Source organism: Mandrillus leucophaeus, unplaced genomic scaffold (genome assembly GCF_000951045.1).
Source record: "Mandrillus leucophaeus isolate KB7577 unplaced genomic scaffold, Mleu.le_1.0 Scaffold736, whole genome shotgun sequence".
In the NCBI taxonomy this organism is placed as follows: Eukaryota; Metazoa; Chordata; class Mammalia; order Primates; family Cercopithecidae; genus Mandrillus; species Mandrillus leucophaeus.
In genome coordinates, this window is record NW_012107986.1 from 789,176 (window position 1) to 809,361 (window position 20,186).

The 20,186-nt window shown below is 36.4% G+C and overlaps 1 protein-coding gene across 4 annotated transcripts in view; it reads right to left on the bottom strand.

Annotated features, from left to right (window-relative positions):
* The window catches only part of PIGF (phosphatidylinositol glycan anchor biosynthesis, class F), a 34,580-nt gene that overhangs the window by 10,901 nt on the left and 3,493 nt on the right, over positions 1-20,186 (bottom strand). For all 4 annotated transcript variants that reach the window (XM_011965754.1, XM_011965756.1, XM_011965755.1 and 1 more), the window contains exons 4-5: positions 18,804-18,920; positions 541-649 (exon numbers count right to left, since the gene is read on the bottom strand). In XM_011965754.1, coding sequence (XP_011821144.1) covers positions 541-649; positions 18,804-18,920 — 226 coding nt within the window. The remainder of the gene's footprint in view (positions 1-540; positions 650-18,803; positions 18,921-20,186) is intronic.

A 20,186-nucleotide genomic window follows, 5' to 3' on the forward strand; every position in this document is an offset into this window, starting at 1 on the left:
TTTCAAGATGAACATTCAATTTGGCCATCAATCAAGTTCAGAAAATGTGAATATAAGACCACAAGGGCAATAAATACTAAAGTTGAAAATAGGACATTTCTGCAACTATTAACCTAATTTTTAAAAATTCCTATACTGGCTGGGCTCAGTGGCACACACCTGTAGTCCCAGCCACTTGGGAGGCTGAGGCAGGAGGCTCATTTAGGCCCAAGCACTGGAGGCCAGCCTGGGCAAGAGAGTGAGAACCTGTTTATTTTTAAAAACAATAAACTGCCTATATACAATCACAAAATAAGCTTGTTTATTCATCTATACATGTGCAAAAAATAGTGCTAGAAAATAAAACCAGGGCTACCTAGACGCCTTTGGCACTGGGACAGTCCCTATTAAGAAGTTGCCCAGATTACGATGACTGATAGAATTGGTATCCCTACTTAATTGAACAACAGAACAATTTACGTATACATACTAGTTTGCTTCATCAGTTTTACTATCATTGTACAAACATTTACTTTGTTGCTTTAAGTAACTGAAACCAACCTGCCATGGTCTTTCCCAATCCAGCGGAATAGGAAGTGCTCCAAGCCATGCTCCTACAAAACTAGAAATTGTAGTCATCTGGAGACTATTCTCCCATATGGATGAAACTCTGTGAAGCACAAATTGGTACATCATTGATGGTACATACATTAGCTGCTAAAGAATCCAACAAGCACTAGCACACATTATCAGTATACATATATTTTCTGTAATTTAAAATGAAAATCTCAAACTGACATATAAATATTTACCATGAACTATTAACAGTTAATTGGTAAGAAGATATAAATGTTTTCCATCGTAAAGGTAATATACAGATATAGTAGGAGTCAAACCATGCTAAAGAGCATTTGTAGAAACAGCTAAGTCCTCCACCCCTATCAACTCCTGGTTCCTTTCCCCACAGGCAACTGTTATTACCAATTACATATTCTTCCAGAAATATTTTATACATGCACAAATACACACATACTTTTGTTTTGAAGGATATATGTATATTTGCATAATTACACATGTACATATGTATATTTCTTCAAAACAAAACTCAGATGCATCATGTTATAAACCAAATTTTGCTTGTTTTTCCTTGGTAACAGTTATAATAGTATTCCATTGTATGGATGGTGCATCATTTATTCAACCAGTCTTTCTTTTTTTTCTGAGATGGAATCTCTGTTGCCCAGGCTGGAGTGTAATGGAGTGATCTCAGCTCACTGCAACCTCCGCCTCCCGGGTTCAAGCAATTCTCCTGCCTCAGACTCCTGAGTAGCTGGGATTACAGGTGTGCACCACCACGCCCGGCTAATTTTTGTGTTTTTGGTAGAGATGGGGATTCATTATGTTGGCCAGGCTGGTCTCGAACTCCTAACTTCGTGATCCGCCCACCTCAGCCTCCCAAAGTGTTGGGATTACAGGCATGAGCCACTGCACCCGGCCTCAGCTAGTCTTTCTTACATCACATTTCATTTATACAAACCAATTCAATTTACTTGGCAAGAAACAGGCAGAGAACAAGAACAAAATATTTCAAAAGATCTGGTGATTTTGCCTACCATTCCTATATACTAAGTGCACATCGGAGAGTGTAAAGGTGGAAAGACTTAATTCTGCCATTCTCTTAGTAGGTGTTAGTTTCAGCCTGGCCCTCATAGTGTGAACTATGTATACATAGTGTGAACTGTAACCAGACAGTTCTGGTTACAGTCAGGTAAAAGCCCACTGCAATGCAATAAGTAGGGTCCAAATATTCAGTTGTTTAAATTGCAAGGTGAAGCTACTGTGAAGTTAATGAAAAGTAGCCGCTTCTAGATAGTATGGGGGAAAACATTTGTTTTGTTAGATGATTTATTTAATTAGAAACAGGCCAATTATTACACGCAAAATGTACACTGAATTTTAAAAGTCGCAAATGATAACAAGTCAGTTCACAAACCAATCCCTCTATCATCCATCCATCTCATACTCCCCAACTACATAAGATAAGAACCCTAGCTTGTTTCCATTGAAGCAGGGCTAAGAACAGGCTGGAGCCAATCACATATATCCAGATTTGTACTATTTTTAGGGCTTTATTGTTCTTTTTTATTTCATATAACACCTGTAAGTCAGCTTTTTCAACTAGCATTCAATAGAACAGAGATCTCTTCCAATGTTGGAAGGAAAAACTGGCCAAGTTCAATGTAAAGAGAACTGTACTGTTCAAGCAATTTAAAGGATTTTCAAAGGCAATTTTTGACTACATGTGGCTGACAATGTTGACTAAGCTCCAACTTAACACACACCTCCTCTATACTGTAATACATAAAGTGGAGACACAAGGTGTGGTAGAGGTTAAGAGCAGAGATTACTTTCTGTTGGGAAGAATTCACTTTTTCTATTTTATGGAACAGGAGGGTTAAGCTGGATTGGAAAGAATAGGTAGCGTTAGGTCTTAAACTGGAAGACAGGAGAAAGAGCTGCACTGCAGACAAAAGAACATAAATCAGATTGCTAGAGGCCAAGAGAAGTACGAGAAATAAGGCTGGAAAAGTAGGGCAGAGTTAGGATTTTTTGTTTGTTTTTTTTGTTGTTGTTTTTTTGAGACGGAGTTTCGCTCTTGTTGCCCTGGCTGGAGTGCAATGGAGCAATCTCGGCTCACCGCAACCTCCACCTCCTGGGTTCAAGCCATTCTCCTGCCTCAGACTCCTGAGTAGCTGGGATTACAGGTGTGCATCACCACGCCTGGCTAATTTTTGTAGTTTTAGTAGAGACGGGGTTTCATCCATGTTGTAGCATGTATCAATATTTCAGTCCTTTTTATGGCTCAATCATATTCCTTTCTATTGATATTCCACATTTTATCTATTCAACAGCTGATGGATATTTGGGTTGCTTCTGCTTTTTGGTTATTATGAATAATGTTGCTATGAACATTTATGCACAAGTTTCTGTGTGAGCATATGTTTTCATCTCTCTTGGGATTACACTTAGGAGTGGAATTGTTGGGTCACATGGAAACTCTACGTTTAATCACTTGAGGAACTACCAGACTCTTCCAAAGTGGCTGAACCATTTTATATTCCTACCAGCAGTGTTTGAGGATTCCAGTTTTTGCACACCCTCCATCATGACACTTGTCATTATCTTTTATTACAGTCATCGTAATTGGTGTGAAATTGTATCATGGTGATAGATTTAGGGTTAGGATTTTAGAAAATTCTTAAATGTCAAACTAAGGAACCATGAAGGTTTTTAATCAAGACAACTATATGATCAGAGATAATTCAGTAAGATTTATGTGGCTGGGCGCAGTGGTTCACGCCTGTAATCCCAGCACTTTGGGAGGCCGACGCAGGCAGATCACAAGGTCAGGAGTTCGAGACCAGCCTGGCCAACATGGTGAAACCCCATCTCTACTAAAAATGCAAAAAATTAGCTGGGCATGGTGGCAAGCGCCTGTAATCCCAGCTACTCAGGAGGCTGAGACTGGAGAATTGCTTGAACCTGGGAGGCGAAGGTTGCCGTGAGCCAAGACCGCGCCATTATACTCCTGTCTCTTATACACATCTAGATGTGTATAAGAGACAGACCTAGGACTGCTGCACAACTGCTGTGTTTGCGAATTTCCCTTTGCCTCTCTTAGTTCTTTTGGATCTGCTCTTTCCTAAATTCCAAGACTTCCTCCATCTATGTTCCTTTTTCTTTTCTTTTTAAGCACCTCCTTCAATAGATTCCTGAGAAAGGAATTTTCTTTTTCAGCACCTCCTTCCATAGATTCCTGAGAAAGGGTACATGGAAAATAGATTCTTAGAGATGTTTGAAGTCTGAAAATGAATTTACTGTAATTTTTGGGAATCATTCTGCCTCGGGATTTGTGGGGGGAGGGTTGTTATTTTTTGGTTTGTTTTTTGAGATGGAGTCTCACTCTGTTGTCCAGGCTGGAGTGCAGTGGTGCGATCTTGGCTTACTGCAACGTCCACCTCCTGGGCTCAAGTGATTCTCCTGCCTCAGCCTGCGGAGTAGCTGGGATTACAGGCACCCACCACCATGCCCAGCTAATTTTTGTATTTTTAGTAGAGACAGGGTTTCACCTTGTTGGCCAGGCTGGTCTCGAACTCCTGACCTCAAGTGATCCGCCCACCTTGGCCTCCCAAAGTGCTGAAATTATAGGCGTGAGCCACAGCGCCTGGCCCTGCCTCAGAATTTGGAAGGCATTGCTCCACTGTTTTCTGATTTCCACTTGAGAAGTTCAGAGCCATTCTGGTTTCTCATCCTCTGTAGGTATCATGTTTCTCTCATTCTCTAGAAACTTTTATAATAATCAATCTTTTTATTCCTGGTTATCAAAAATTTCCCGAAAATGTGTTTTAAAGTGTTTTTTCATCCACTGTGCTGAAAATATATGAGCCTTCTTAATCTAAAAGCTCAGGTCTTCTGGTTCTTAAAATTGTCTTCTATTTAAAGACCTTGTTTATCAGATCACTTAAGAATTTTTTCCTTACTCTTTTGCTAGGAATATTATTATTACTTTGAACTAATTTCTGCTTTTCTTATCTTTTAACTCATTTTGCAATCTTTGCCTTTTTGTTTGACGTGGGAATCTTTTCAACTTTTGTCTCTACTTCTGCTGAGTTTAATAGTGTGTTTATTTCCCAAAAGTTTTCTTGTTCTCTGAATATTCATTTTGACTGCCTCCTGTTCACCTTTTATGGTAAAGTTAAAAAAAAAGTAAATTTTTAAGTTATCTTCTGTCTTTGTATATTGCCTCTATTTCCCCTAAGTTTCTTTTTCGTTGTTTTCATTTCTGGATTTTATGTGAGGAGTCCTCGAATATCTGGTGATTCTTTACTTCTCATTCTACTTAAAACATGATGTATCAAATGTCTAGACTAGGCAAATCTACAGAGATAGGAAATATATTAGTGTAAGCTTGTCTAACCCATGGCCCATGGGCCACATGGCAGCCCAGGACGGCTTTGAATGTGGCCCAACACAAATTCATAAACATTCTTAAAACATTATGAGATTTTTTTTTTAATAATTTATTTATTTATTTATTTTTTAGCTCATCAGTTATATCGTGAGTGTTAATGTATTGCATGTGTGGCTCAAGACAATTCTTATCCTTCCAATGTGGCCCAGAGAAGCCAAAAGACTGGACACTCCTGCAGTGGTTGCCTGGGCCATGGAGAGAGGAGTGGGAATAGGGGAAGACTGCTAATAGTCATAGTTTCTTTTAATGTGGTGAAATGTCCCAAAATTAGATTGTGGCAATGGCTGTACTGTGCCTATACTAAAAACCACTGAATTATACACTTTATGAGTGAATTCTGTGGTATGCAGTTATATTTCAATAACACTATTTTTAAACAACAGCAACAACAAAGTGAAACATTAAATAGTTGACTGGATGTTTACAATGCATAAGTAAGATAATTCAAGCAGGGGGATGCACAGAACTAGGGACTGGGTAGGAACCCTGACTTTCCCTTAGAGAATCCCAAAATGTCAATATCTGTAAGTTTTTCTTTTGTACCATTTTTCCTCGAAAGAAATATTTCAATATTCTGCCTAGATGGTATATAAATATTTCAATATTCTGCCTAGGTATAAGCCTAGCTCCCAGTACTTTGGGCCAACCGGGGAAAGGGACTAGCTGTAAGGTGGGGACTCATGGTTTGAGATGTAGGATTTCATTTAAAACTTATTCCTTGAAGAGGTTGTACCAAACAGGCTCAGTATCTGGGGACAGCCAGAATAGTTGGGGATATAACGGGTACAATTATATTTTCTTCACTGCTCCTCCCTGCACTGTTTAACTTCCATTGCTTGTATTCGTTTTTATTTATATTGTTCTGCAACTCTAATTCAGTTATTTTCTTGATACAGTGAGTCCTTTTAATGTACAAATTGGAGAATCCCCTCATTTGTGGAAACTGTCTTCTATCATATCTTTGAATCATTTTTTATTGGGTAATTTAGAGACACTAACTAGTCTTACATTTGCATCTCTTTTGTTTCTCCTCTATATTTATCACATCTTCTCTAAATGCTTTATTCTTCCCAATCCCCCCGACCCCTCATTCATTTTGATTAGCTCAAACCTTTCTTCCATGCTAAAACCTGACTTTCTAATTTGTCTGTTTCTTGATATTTCTAACTTATGACCTGTAATAGTGACCTTTGCATTCTCAATTTATTTCACTAATTCTGCAATCTTCTTCTCCACGTCATTTTGTTTCATGATCTCCTCTTTGCTCTTAATTTATTCAATTCATATCCTTAGTACTATTTTTCACGATAAACTGCGTGGAGGCTTTTTTGTTTGTTTTTGCTTCTAGGGTAGCATTTTCTTTCAGGCCAGATTCTTCATCTTCTGCATGCCCCTTTTCCTTCTTCTGTAGCGCATTTTTAGGGTTGTCATGCCGTTTCTTTTCTCTTGCTCACACTTCACATGGGCACACTTCCTATCTTAACTAGCCCCAATTTTCCCTGTGTTGAAGCTGCCTTTTGAGGACTGGATGTTATTTTCTACTGAGTTTTCTGTAACATGAGTCAGGAAAGAGAATGGAGGCAGGGAGGCTGGGTAAGATAAAAGTTCTCTCTGTGATTCAGTTAGTAATATTCCACTGAAATTTAGTAAATGGTGGTTCTATAAATCAGACTTAAAAATTCATGGCCAAGGCTTATGCCTTCTCTTAGAAATCAGATGAAGCTACTATAGTGCACAGTCTGCCCCCTTGGCAGACCCCTGTAGGTAGCAGCCCTGGTAGATTGATAAGAGGTAAAGAGCCCTGATGGGGAGTCAGGGAAACCTACACTCTATTGGTAGGAATATGTATGCGGGTATACACATATTCTTCAAATTAGAACTTTAGTTTGACAGTGTCTGTCAACTTCCTTTGATCTAGGAAAGTTACTCCAGTAATCTAGTCTACAAAAACCTTTGCACAAGAATACAAAGTTATATGGTACAAAGATATACCTAACAACATTATTTATAATCATGAAAATTTGATAATAAACCTTAATAGGAAATTAGTTAAATAAATCATGGTACATGGAATACTTGTAATGATGATTAATTGCTCAACATTCATCTCAACCCTGATGATTAGACTAATTAATTAAATACTGATAATCCCATTCTGTCTCCCAATGATTAGGAAAACTCAAGGAAGAGAAGCTGCTGCCATCCCACTACCAACCTGAGGATAATAACAAGGAGAATCAGTAAGAAGCACAGCCATACCATAACTATCTGTATCTAGAACCATCCAATCTCCGTTATGTGACATAATCAGTTTCCTTATTATTCAAACCAGTATAAGCTGAAGTTTTATGTTACTTACAGAGGTATACTAGCTAAGAATACTATGCAAGAAGAGGTAGATTACATACACACACAGATAAGGATGTTCATAATACATTAGTGGGAAAAAAGTTATAAAGCCATGACTAGTTTAACTATTTTGTTTTAAAATTTTATATATACATATATAATACAAAATTCGAAAAAAATCTGCTAGCAGTTGTTCATTGCTTCTATGATAGCATTACTAGGATCTTTAACTTTCTATATTTTTCTATTTGAATTTTTACTACAAACATATATATACATTATTTTGTAATAAATAAGATAAAAAGAATAAAATAGGTAAATTCCTTTCTATTAACTAATTTCTAGCATCACTGACATTGATGTACTCTCATTTTATAAGTTTCCATAATAAAGCTATTTGAATTCTACGGTTATTGGCTAACTTTTTCAAAGTTAAGGAATATATGCACAGTCAATAGGGCTCAGAATAAATAAATGGCCCCCCTGTGAATGAACTTAAAAAGTGACTAAAGCAATGTTACAGACCAATCTTCATGACACTGTGCTCCACGTACTTGTCCAAAATATTTGACTCCACTGGAATTCACTACATCAAATATTAATTGAAGTAAACAGGCCATTTTGAGTGCCTACTACATGCCAGACACTGTATCAGGCACCTGGGGGTAGTTCATAGTAAACACTCATGGTTTAAATATGCTGTCATCAGAATAGTGTTTGTTTAAATAGATTTAATTTTTTGAACTGCTAGTCTCTTCAACTAAAAAAGAGACGCTATACAACTCCTCCTAGTGGCTAAAGGTATTTTATAAAATTCTAATATAAATGTTTTCCTTCCCCACTGAATATTAAAACAAATGCCTCTTTGCCACTAAATTTTTTGCCCACATTTATACTAAATTACCTAATTTTTATGTGAATAAATCTTTGGCCACTCACTATATTTTCACTCTTAGTGTCCACAGTGGTTGCTTCAATATAAAATCTATTTCAATACAAAGATGACAAAAAGAGGCCTGTTGTCTTTGTCTACACAAACAGGTGTTATTGAATGCTTTCACCTTGGCAGGATCACCACTCTTGGCAAGATTTTTGTTTAGTACTATTCAGGAATCTATTTAGTTCACCAAAAGTGATCAGATTCTAACTTAAACATTCAAATAACAGCATAAAAGAACTGATAAGTCAAAAAGCAAGTTTCAATGAACTATACAGGTGTATAGTAGTCAGATTATTACTGTCCTTTATAAGAAAGTCTGCAAATGAAAAAAAATAATTTTAATGCCAATGCAATAACTGAATTAAATTGGTACAAACTGAGTATGTTATTTAATAAGTATACCAATAAGAAGTTGGCAGAATATTTTAAGAAACCAAATGACTTTTCTACTTCCAAGTTTCTTTATAATAGCATTCTTTTGTTTTGTTTTCCCGGGGTAACTTAACATTTACTGTAAGGAGAAATCCTGTTAAAATAGTGTCTTTTAGTTATGTATAAAATCCCAATAATATCAGAATTGATCCTTAACTCGTAGGATGTAGTTCCTACACAGTTCACAAGCTCAAAGCTTTGGTGTTCTCTGTCTTCACATGATTATCATCTGTTCAACATAAGTTTTCTATAGACATGCAAATAAATACATTAAAAACTAGTATATAAAGTTATGTCACTTAAAAATATTATAAAACATTTATATTGATTCAACACTAATTGAGATGTCATGCCAACTCAAAATTAGCCTGTTCACACTGAACATCTGAATTATTCATATTTCAGTAATACTAAAAGGGCTGTCTTTAAGTTAAAAAAATACACACAAAACCCTACTGTGTTTTACATATTAAAACACAGGATGAATGATAAAAATATTTAAAGCTCTAAAATCTTCAGTTGATACTTCAAGGTATTTTAAATACTTTTTATTAATTAGAACTACAGCATAAGAACTTCAAGCTGAAATTTTAATTTGTGTTCTAAATTATTATTAAGTAGGAAAAAGCATGTATTAGTCATGTATTTTGTACAACCTCCTTAAATAATTAAATACAGTTCTTTGAAATTAAAGTTGTGACTCAGGAAGTCCTAGCTAGAGCAATCAGATGAGAGAAAAAAAATAAAGGGCATCCAAATTGGAAAGGAAGAAGTCAAATTATCGTTGTTTGCAGATGATATAATCGTATATTTGGAAAAACCTAAAAACTACCAAGAACTATTAGAACTGATAAACAAATTGAGTAAAGTTGCAGGATACAAAGCCAACATACAAAAATCAGTAGCATTTCTGTATGCCAACAACAAATAATCTGAAAAAGAAATAAAAAAGTAGTCCCATTTAAAACAGCTACAAATAAAATTAAATATCTATGAATTAACTTCACCAAAGAAGTGAAAGATATCTACAATGAAAACTATAAAACACTGATGAAAGAAATTGAACAGGACACAAAAAAATAGAAAAATATTTTGTGTTCATGAATTGGAAGAATCAATACTGTTAAAATGTCCATACTACCCAAAGCAATCCACAGATTGCAATCCCTATCAAAATACCAATAATAATCTTCACATAAATAGAAGAAACAATCCTAAAATTTATATGGAACCACAAAGACCCAGAATAGCCAAAACTATCCTGAGCAAAAAGAACAAAACTGCAGGAATCACATTACTTGACTCAAATTATACTACAGAGCTATTGTAACCAAAACAGCATAGTACTGGCATAAAAACAGACACACAGACCAAGAGAACAAATAGAGAACCCAGAAGTAAAACCATACATCTACAGTGAGCTCATTTCATCAGAGATGCCAAGAACATACAATGGGGAAAAAGCAGTCTCTTCCATAAGTGGTGGCAGAAAAACTGGATATCCATATGCAGAAGAATGAAACTAGACCTCTAACTCTTGCCATATACAAAAATCAAACCAAGATGGATTAAAGACTTAAATTTAAGACCACAAACTATGAAACTACTAAAAGAAAACACTGGGGAAACTTTCCAGGACACTGGATTGGGCTAAGATTTCTTGAATAACACCCCACAAGCACAGGCAAACAAAGCAAAAATGGACAAATGGAATCACATCAAGTTAAAAAGCTTCTGCACAGCAAGAGAAACAATCAAGAAAGTGAAGAGACAACCCACAAAATGGAAGAAAATATTTCCAATCTATCTATCTAATAAAGGGTTAATAACCAGACTATATAGGGAGCTCAAACAACTCTACCCGGGAAAAAAAAAAATCTAATAATCCAATTAAAAAAATGGGCAAAATATCTGAATAGACATTTCTCAAAAAAAGACATACAAGTGGTAAACAGGTATATGAAAAGGTGTTCAATATCACTGGTCATCAGAGAAATGCAAATCAATACCACAATGAGGTGTCATCTCACCCCAGTTAAAATGGCTTTTATCCAAAAGGCAGGCAATAACAAATGCTGTCGAGGATGTGGAGAAAGGGAACTCTCATATACTGTTGGTGGGAATGTAAATTAGTACAGCCATTATGGAGATCAGTTCTCAAAAAAACAAAAACAGATCTACCATATGATCCAGCAATCACATTGCTAGGTATATACCAAAAGAAACGAAATCGGTATATTGAAGAGATAGCTGGACTCCCATGTTTATCGCATCACTAATCACAATGGCCAACATTTGGAAGCAACCTAAGCGTCCATCAACAGACTAATGGATTTTTTAAAATGTGGTACATACATGCAGTACTACTTGGCTATTAAAAATAATGAGATCCTGCCATTTGCAACAATGTGGACAGAACTGGAGGTCATTATGTTAAATTAAATAAGCCAGGCACAGAAAGGCAAACTGCATGTCTCACTTATTTGTGGCAGCTAAAAATTAAAACAATTGAACTCCTGGAGATAGAGAGTAGAAGGATGGTTGTTACCACAGGCTGGAAAGGGTCGTAGTGGGGATGGAGGATGCAGAGAATGTGATTAATGGGCACAGAAAAAGTTAGAATGAATAAGATCTAGTATTTGATAGCAAAGCAGGGTGACTATAGTCAATAATAATTTAACTGTACATTTAAAAATAAGAGTATAATTGGATTGCTTGTACAACCATATATACAAAAGATAATGCTTGATGTGAATACCTTGATGTGATTATTATGCATTGTCTGTATCAAAATAGCTCATATACTCCAGAAATGTACATATCTACTATGTACACACAAAAAATAAAAATTAAAAAATAAAGTTGTGATTTAATATAAATAATGCTAACTATATATTGGAGCAATTTCAGTATAACTAGTAATTTTTTGTGAATATTTCATATTATCACTGCAAAACTATCAGATCTTTAAATTTTTAAATATTTTTGCTTAAAAGTGAACATTTAAGAAGGCAAACTCTAATGTTCAACAAGTCAATCTATCCAATTATTTCCTAGCTTATTCAAAATTTGACATCCTTTCCATAGTAAAATTTGGAAGTATAATAAAAGTACTAAGAAGAAAGTGAACTAACTCTAGTGTATGGTGGAAACATAAAGACTTAGATTCTTCTTTTATGTCAAAGTTCAAATTAACTTCACATTATATTAAATGAGAAACCAGCCCTCCTCCATAGTTATCTACGCACTGCGCTCCTTGGTCTGTCACCTAAACGAGGAAGAAATACTGAGACAAACTGCAGTAAGGATTGAAAACATGATATATAAAATGTTCCCTGACATTTTTTAATCCATTCAACAAAGACTTCTTGAGCACCTACTATTTGATTTCATTCATTTCACTCAGTTCTGATATAGCCCTGCGAAGTACATATTAGTTTTATTCTAATCATATTACATATAAGGATATGTGAAGTTAAGTAGCTTGTCTAAGATCACTTGGCCACTAAGTAGTAAAAACAGGGCAAGAACCTGTTTTCTGATCCTCAATTACTGGAGTCATCTAACTTCTATACCGTCTAATGATCTAGATTCCAATCCCAGCTCTACTACTTCCTGGCTACAGAACTTGGGCAAATCACTTAACCTGTCAGCTTTCTAGGTTCTTCAACTAGAAAATGGTGAAAGTGAGTATCTCACTAGATTGCTCTGAGAAATGCTATAACAAAAATGCTTTAAAAGTTATTAAAATACTTTTGCATTACTATTTCATGTCATGTGCTATGTGATATTATATAAAATGTTTTATATTACAAATTGATAATTTTTAGCCATAGTCCTCTGGCGACTAGGCTGTTCTCCAGTACGTTGGAGATTTTAGGACAACTTTTGCAGTCTACTGAAGTTTAGGTGACATGAGAGAAATCTAGCAACTTCCTGATATAGGCCTACTTTCCATAAGCAAGAAGTTAAGTACTGGCAAAATCTAACTCATTATAACTTTTATTTTGACTAGGTAGTACATTAATGTGGTTCAAATTCCAAAAGATAGCAAAGGATATTCAGTGGAAAGTCTCCTTACTTTGTCCTCGAGCTTCTCAGATCCCCTCGCAAAAGACAACCTGTTTTTATCAGTTTCTCATGTGTCCTTCCAGAAATATACGTGTATCTATGCCCTCTGACAACTTTTGACATAAATGGTAGCATCCTGTACACATTTCTTAACCTTGCTTTTTTCCACTAATATATCAGTAAATAAAGAGTTTTGTTTTGGGTTTTTTTCCTGTTTTTATGTGTTTAGTTTTTACAAATGCACAGTACTTCACAGGGTGGGTTAAATTTATCCTAACCCTATCCGTTACTAAAGGATATTTAGGTAATTTTCAATGCTGAAATGAGTAATCTTATATATTTAACATTTTGTAAGTGTGCAAGTATATCTACTGGATAAAGTCCAAAAAGTAGAATTGCTGGGTCGAAGAAGTGTACTTGTAATTTTTACAGATACTACCAAACTGCACTTTATAGAGTTTGAACACTGGAGCTTGCTTCTCAAACCCTTAACACTACCATGTGACCCAGCAATCCCACTCCTAGGCATACCCAAGAGAAATAAACACATATGTCCATAAAAAACCTAAACACAAATGTTTGATGCAGCTTATTCACAACAGCCCAAATGTGGAAAGAACCTAGATGTCCATCAACTGATAAATGGGTAAACAAAATTTGATATATATCCATACAATGGAATATTATTCAGCCACAAAAAGGAACGAAGTACTGAAGCATGCTACAACATAGATAAACCTTCAAAACATTATGCTAAGTAAAAGAAGGCAGTCACAAAAGATCACATATTATAAGACCCAATTTATAACAAATTTCCAGGATAGGCAATCTATAGAGATAGTTAAGTAGATTAGTGGTTGCAAAAAACCACTGAATTGTATATTTTAAATAGGTGATGTGTACGGTATGTGAATTATATCTCAATACCGTTTTAACAAATACCCACCTCTCAGCTACCTCAGTTTACTACATGTCATGAGCCACACACACCCACATCTGGTGTTAATTTTCCCTCAGATTTCCAACAACCATCTCACCACTTCGCAATAACTCACAATAGGCAACCCTTCTCACGTCTACTTCCAGAAGCAAACCTTTGCCAAGGAAACTTCTTCCAAGGAAAAGTGCCATGTTTATTGTAATATTTGGGTGCAGGCACACCTTGCAGATACTGCAGATTTGGTTCCAGACCACCAGAATAAAGCAAATTATACAATAAAGTGAGTCATATGAATTTTCTGGTTTCCCAGTGTATATAAAAGTTATATTTCTACTATATCATAGTCTATTAAGTGGGCAATAGCATTATGTTTTTTAAATGCACGTAATTTAAAAATACTTTATTACTAAATAATGTTAATAATTATCTGAGCCTTCAGCAAGTTGTAATCTTTTTGCTGGTGGAAGGTGTGGTCTTCAAGTTGATGGCTGCTGACTGATTAGGGTGATGGTTGAGGAGGCTGCGGGGATTTCTTTTTTTTTTTTTTTAAGGCTGAGTCTTGCTCTATTGCCCAGGCAGGAGTGCAGTGGCACAATCTCAACTCACTGCAACCTCTGTCTCCTGGCTTCAAGCAATTCTTGTGCCTCAGCCTCCCAAGTAGCTGGGATTACAGGCACCTACCAGCACGCCCAGCTAATTTTTCTTGTATTTTTAGTAGAGACAGAGTTTCACCATGTTGGCCAGGCTGGTCTCAAACTCCTGACCTCAAGTGATCTGCCTGCCTCAGCCTCCCAAAGTGCTGAGATTATGGGCATGAGCCACCGCGCCCAGCCAGCAATTTCTTAAAATGAAATTTTAATCATGCAGTTGCTTGCATCAATTGACTCTTCCTTCCAGAAAAGATTTATCTGTAGCATGCCATGCTGTTTGATAGCATTTTACCCACAGTAGACCTTCTTTCAAAATTGGAGTCAACCCTCTCAAACCCTGCCATTGTTTTATTAACTAAGTTTATGCAATATCATAAATCCTTTTTTGTCATTTCAACAATATTCATGGCATCTTCACTAGTAGATTCCATCTCAGGAGACCATTTTCTTTCTCATCCAGAAGTAATTCCTCATCTGTTCACGTTTTATCATAATGTTGCAGCAATTCAGTCACATCTTCAGGATACTGTTCTAATTCTAGTTCTCTGGCTATTTCCACCACATCTGTGGTGGTTTCCTCCACTGAAGTCCTGAACCTCTCAACATCATTCATGAGGAATAGAATCAGCTTCTCGTCAATGTTGATATTTTTATCTCCTCCCATGAATCACAATGTCCTCAATAGCATCCATCTACAATGGTGAATCCTTTCCAGAAGGTTTTCAATTTACTTTTCCCAAATCCATCAGAGGAATCATTATCTATGGCAGCTATAGCCTTACAAAATGTGTTTCTTAAGTAATAAGACTTGAAAATCAAAATAACTCCTTGATCCATGGGTTACAGAATGGATCTTGTGTTGTAGGCATGAAAAAAACATTAATATTCTTGTACATCTCCAACAGAGCTGACTAGGTACACTGTCAATGAGCAGCAATATTTTGAAAGTGTGTGTGTATATATATATATATATATTTTTTTTTTTTTCCCCCTGAGCAGTAGGTCTCAAAAGTGAGCGTAAAATATTCAGTAAACCATGTTATAAACAGATGTGTTGTCATCCAGACTTTGTTGTTCCATTGACAGTATACAGGCAAACTAGATTTAGCATAATTCTTAAGGGCCCTAGGACTTGCAAAATGATAAATTAGCACTGACTTCAACTTAAATTCTCTAGCTGCACCAGCCCCTAACAAGACAGTCAGCCTGTCAAGCATTGAAAGTGGCCACTGACTTCTCCTCTCTAACTTTAAAAGTCCCAGATGGCATCTTCTTTCAATAGAAGGCTGTTTAGTCTACATTAAAAATCTGTTATTTAGCCACCTTCACCAATGAGCTTGGCTAGATCTTCTGGATAACTTGCTCCAGCTTCTACATCAGCACTTGTTGCTTTACCTTGCACTTTTATGTGACGGCGATGGCTTCTTTCCTTAAGCCTCATGAATCAACCACTGCTAGTTTCAAACTTTTCTTCTGTAACTTTCTCACCTCTCTCAGCCTTCACAGAATTGAAGAGAGTTAGAGCCTTATTCTGGATTAGGATTTGGCTTAGAATGTTGTACCTGGTTTGACCTTCTGTCCAGACCATAAAACTTTCTCCCCATCAGCAATAAGGCTGTTCCACTTCCTTGTCACTCACGTGTTCACTAGAGTAGACTTTAAATTTCCTTTAAGAACTTTTCCTTTGCATTCACAACTTGGCTATTTGGCACAAGGGGCTTCACTTTTAGTCTGTCTCAGTTCTTGACAACCTAACTTTTCCATTAAGCTTAATCACTTCTAGCTTTTGATTTAAAGTGAGAGACATGTAAACTTTTTCCTTTCACTTGAACACTTGAAAGGCCATAGTAGGGTTACTAACTGGCCTAAATTTGATATTTTTGTATCTCAGGGAACAGGGAGGGGAGAGAGAGGGAGGGTGAGAGAGAGAGAGAGAGAGAGAGAGAGAGAGAGAGAGAACGTCGGTAGGTGAAGCAGTCAGAATACATACAACAATTATTAAGATCGCCATCTTATATGGGCATGAGCCATGGTCCCGCAAAACAATTACAAAAAGTAACAGCAAAGATCACAGATCACCATAAAAGATATAGTAACAATGAAAACGCCTGAAACATTGTGTGAGTTTCCAATGAAGAGAACAACTACTGTTGGAAAAATGGCGCTAATACATTTGCTTGATGCAGGGTTGCCACAAACCTTCCATTTATAAAAAACAGTATTCGAGCAACATCTGAGAAGTCCAATAAAGTGAGGGACAATAAAATCAGGTATGCCTGTATTTCGTAACCATTTTACATGTGTAAAACTGTGCCACCATTTTTATTAAGGTCCCATCTTCTCTTTACATGTCGCTGATGAATTGTTTTAGTGTTATGCCCTAACCCCATCTTTCCCATAAGCTCTGTGGTTTTTATTGCCCATTTTGTGCAGTGTAGTGATTTTTAGGAACACACAGGCCACATTACAGCAGAACTAACTGTAAAATCACATGACAGTATCTCCCCAGATACACTCATTATTAGACATAGATTTGAAAACTGGAGAAATCACTAATCCAAAGTAATAAGATTTCAATCCAATTTCACTATTTAAAAATTTCAAACTAAAAGGTTAAAAGCAATTAATACCATTTGGGATATTATGGTAATAATGTAGAAAATGCTTTCAGTTGTTACACTTCTATTTTCTAGAGACTTTATGAATATTAGAAGACGGTTCCAAGGGAAAACAAACAGTACTAATTCCTTTTTTTTTTTTTTTTTTGAGACAGAGTCTCACTATGTTGCCCAGGCTGGGTGCAGTGGTACGATCTCAGCTCGCTGCAACCCCTCCACCTCCTGGGTTCAAGGAATTCTCCTGCCTCAGCTTCCCAAGCAGCTGGGACTACAGGCGCCCACCACCACGCCCAGCTAATTTTAGTATTTTTAGTAAAGATGGGGTTTCACCATGTTGGCCAGGCTGGCCTTGAACTCCTGACCTCAGGTAATCCATCCACCTTGGCCTCCCAAGGTGCTGAGATTACAGGCGTGAGCTACCACACCTGTCCCAAACAGTACTGATTTCAAAGGGAGTAAGTCAGTAATTTATGAAGCCAAGCTATTCAGCATGCATCTTTTGCTCTCATTGGGCTGTAACCTTTCAAATCACACAAAAATACCCTGTTAATCTCAGTTTCAATGCTTTTATCCATTCTCCTTGCACGAGGTAGCTTTCTCTTTCTTCTTGGTCTCACCAAATCATACACTCTTGACTTAAGTCCATCATAGATCATTCCCATCTCCCCCTCCATTCTTTACTGATGCTCTGTCCCTCTGAGTTCCTACAACACTTATTGCTGGATTTCCACATTTGTAATCTTATGTTATTTGGTTTGAACAGATAAGCTCCTTAGCAAAAGAATCCTCCTAATAAGGCTGGGTGCGGTCGCTCACACCTGTAATCCCAGCACTTTGGGAGGCAAGGTGGCGGATCATGAGGTCAAGATCAAGACCATCCTGGCCAACGTGGTGAAACCCCATCTCTACTAAAAATACAAAAATTAGCTGGGCGTGGTAGCGTGCGCCTGTAGTCCCAGCTACTTGGGAGGCTGAGGCAGGAGAATCACTTGAACCTGGGAGGTGGAGGTTGCAGTGAACCGAAATCACGCCACTGCACTCCAGCCTGGGTGACAGGAATGACTCCATCTCAAAAAAAAAAAAAAAAAAGAATCCCCCTAATACTTCAGAATCCACACAGCCTAGCATAACACAGAGCACAGAGTCAGTGCTTAAGAAGTTTTTGCTGCTGGGTGATAAATAGGACAGAATCAAATAACCTTCTGGCTTTATTAGCTAGATCTCCACTATTTCTGATGCATATCAGTTCAATGACTTTCAAGAAGCTAAAATTTTAACTTAGTCATGCTGAAAATATATACGGCCGCCAAGGAAATAAAATCCCATAAAACTTGCGCTCTGGTATCTTATCACGAAAAAGGCTAAGCAAGAAATCATCATTGTTACACAACACATTTTTAGATTGTGGACCCCATTTCTACCTTAAAAAATATATGTAAGCAATTTTACTTACAGCAGTTTTATCACAGTGCCAAATGATCCCAGAACCACGGTTTTAAAGCTTTCTTTTAATATTTCTTCTTCTTCTTCTTCTTTTTAAACAAACAAAAGGCTAGGTGGAATTCTACCATATAGAAAAAAGCAGAGCTGATCTTGCTAATGTGGAGGGAGGGGCTTGTAGTTCTGCCTGCCCTGTCCCCAGTCCCCAATTGCAGTGACCCCTTAAGGCATCTCTGAGCACCATCAGCAATAAGAAGCACTCAGAATAATCAGCAAACTGCCATGAATAGAAAAATACTTCATTACTTTTTTAAAAATTTCAGTATCATTATAATATAAAATTAAAACTTACCCGTTTCTACTGAAAACCCTTAGCCATGCTTTGAGGTTTGGTCCTAACAAACACAAGCAAGGCACAGTAGTAAAAGTAGACAAAATAACTGCAAATAAAAATGTTTCCAATGCCAACCTGGAAAAAAAAAAGATGAATTTTTTAAAAAGTGTTAAAGGTACACATACACAATCATTATTATATAAATAAAATATAAAATATCTTCCTCTGCTTTACTTTGAAAGGTAACATAAGTGCCACCAAAATGATGACTATAAATAATTTTACTACCAACATGCAGCTTTAAAAAACAATCTAGCAAATATTTCACTTTAATGATAGATTTCAGAAGTGCAAAACACCCTAGGATCCATGCTGAGACTTTCATTGCAAAAACAAACAAAAGCAGAATCCATTTCTAGATAGTTAGCTTTCTCCTCAATAGTCTCTGGAACTTTCTCTACAACTAATGGTTCAATGTTAACATCTATTGGAACCACCTGGAGAGCTGGATAAACTAAAGATTGGCGGGGGCTCTACCCCTAGAGTTCCTGACTGAAGCTTGAGTATCTGTATTTTGATAAAATGCTGATGCTGCTGGTTTGAAAACCACATGTTGAGAACCACTGTGCCAGACACATTCATTCTACTTTAAAATGGATTAGGCAGGAATCACCATTTCCCATTACAAAGGTCTTGTTCTCTCCCATCTAGAAAAGAATAACCTGTCGGTTTAGTGTGTGTACGTAAAACTATGTATAAATATATATACACACATAAAAAACGGTATACCTAGCAACACATATATGTGTGTGTGTATATGTATATGTATCTCATCACTCATTTCACCATGATCATTAATCACTGCTAAACTGAAGCTTCTCAAACTATGATAAACATTTTGTAAGAAACATTCATGAATTTAGTTTTTAAGAATTTGAAATTTGTCAGTTCAGAAAAAGTGTTAAATTTTATCTTTAAACTATAAACACCACCACCAGTATATTTTGCATACACTTAATATACAAAAATATTAAGTATTTGAATACAGGAATCTATTGACTTTTGTTAAGAAAAACTCCATTCAAGTACTTTAGAATCACATTTATAAGAACTGATATGCTAATTGTAACTAACTTACACATATAATCATAGTAAGTTCTCTCAGAGGTTCTAAGGGCCAGATATTTATTGGTATAGTATAGTTTCTCTACTCTCCCTTCTCCCAACATGTAATTGGATAATAGAAGGCTAGGTAACAAGAGTATTTAATAAATTAAGTTATTCTGCTGTTTTTTAAAAAAGAATAACACTGCTAATGATGTTGGTGCCCTTACTTGATCTATTAATGATGCACATCATGGTTTTTCTAGTTACTAAGAATGAGCACGGTTTGGTAAATGA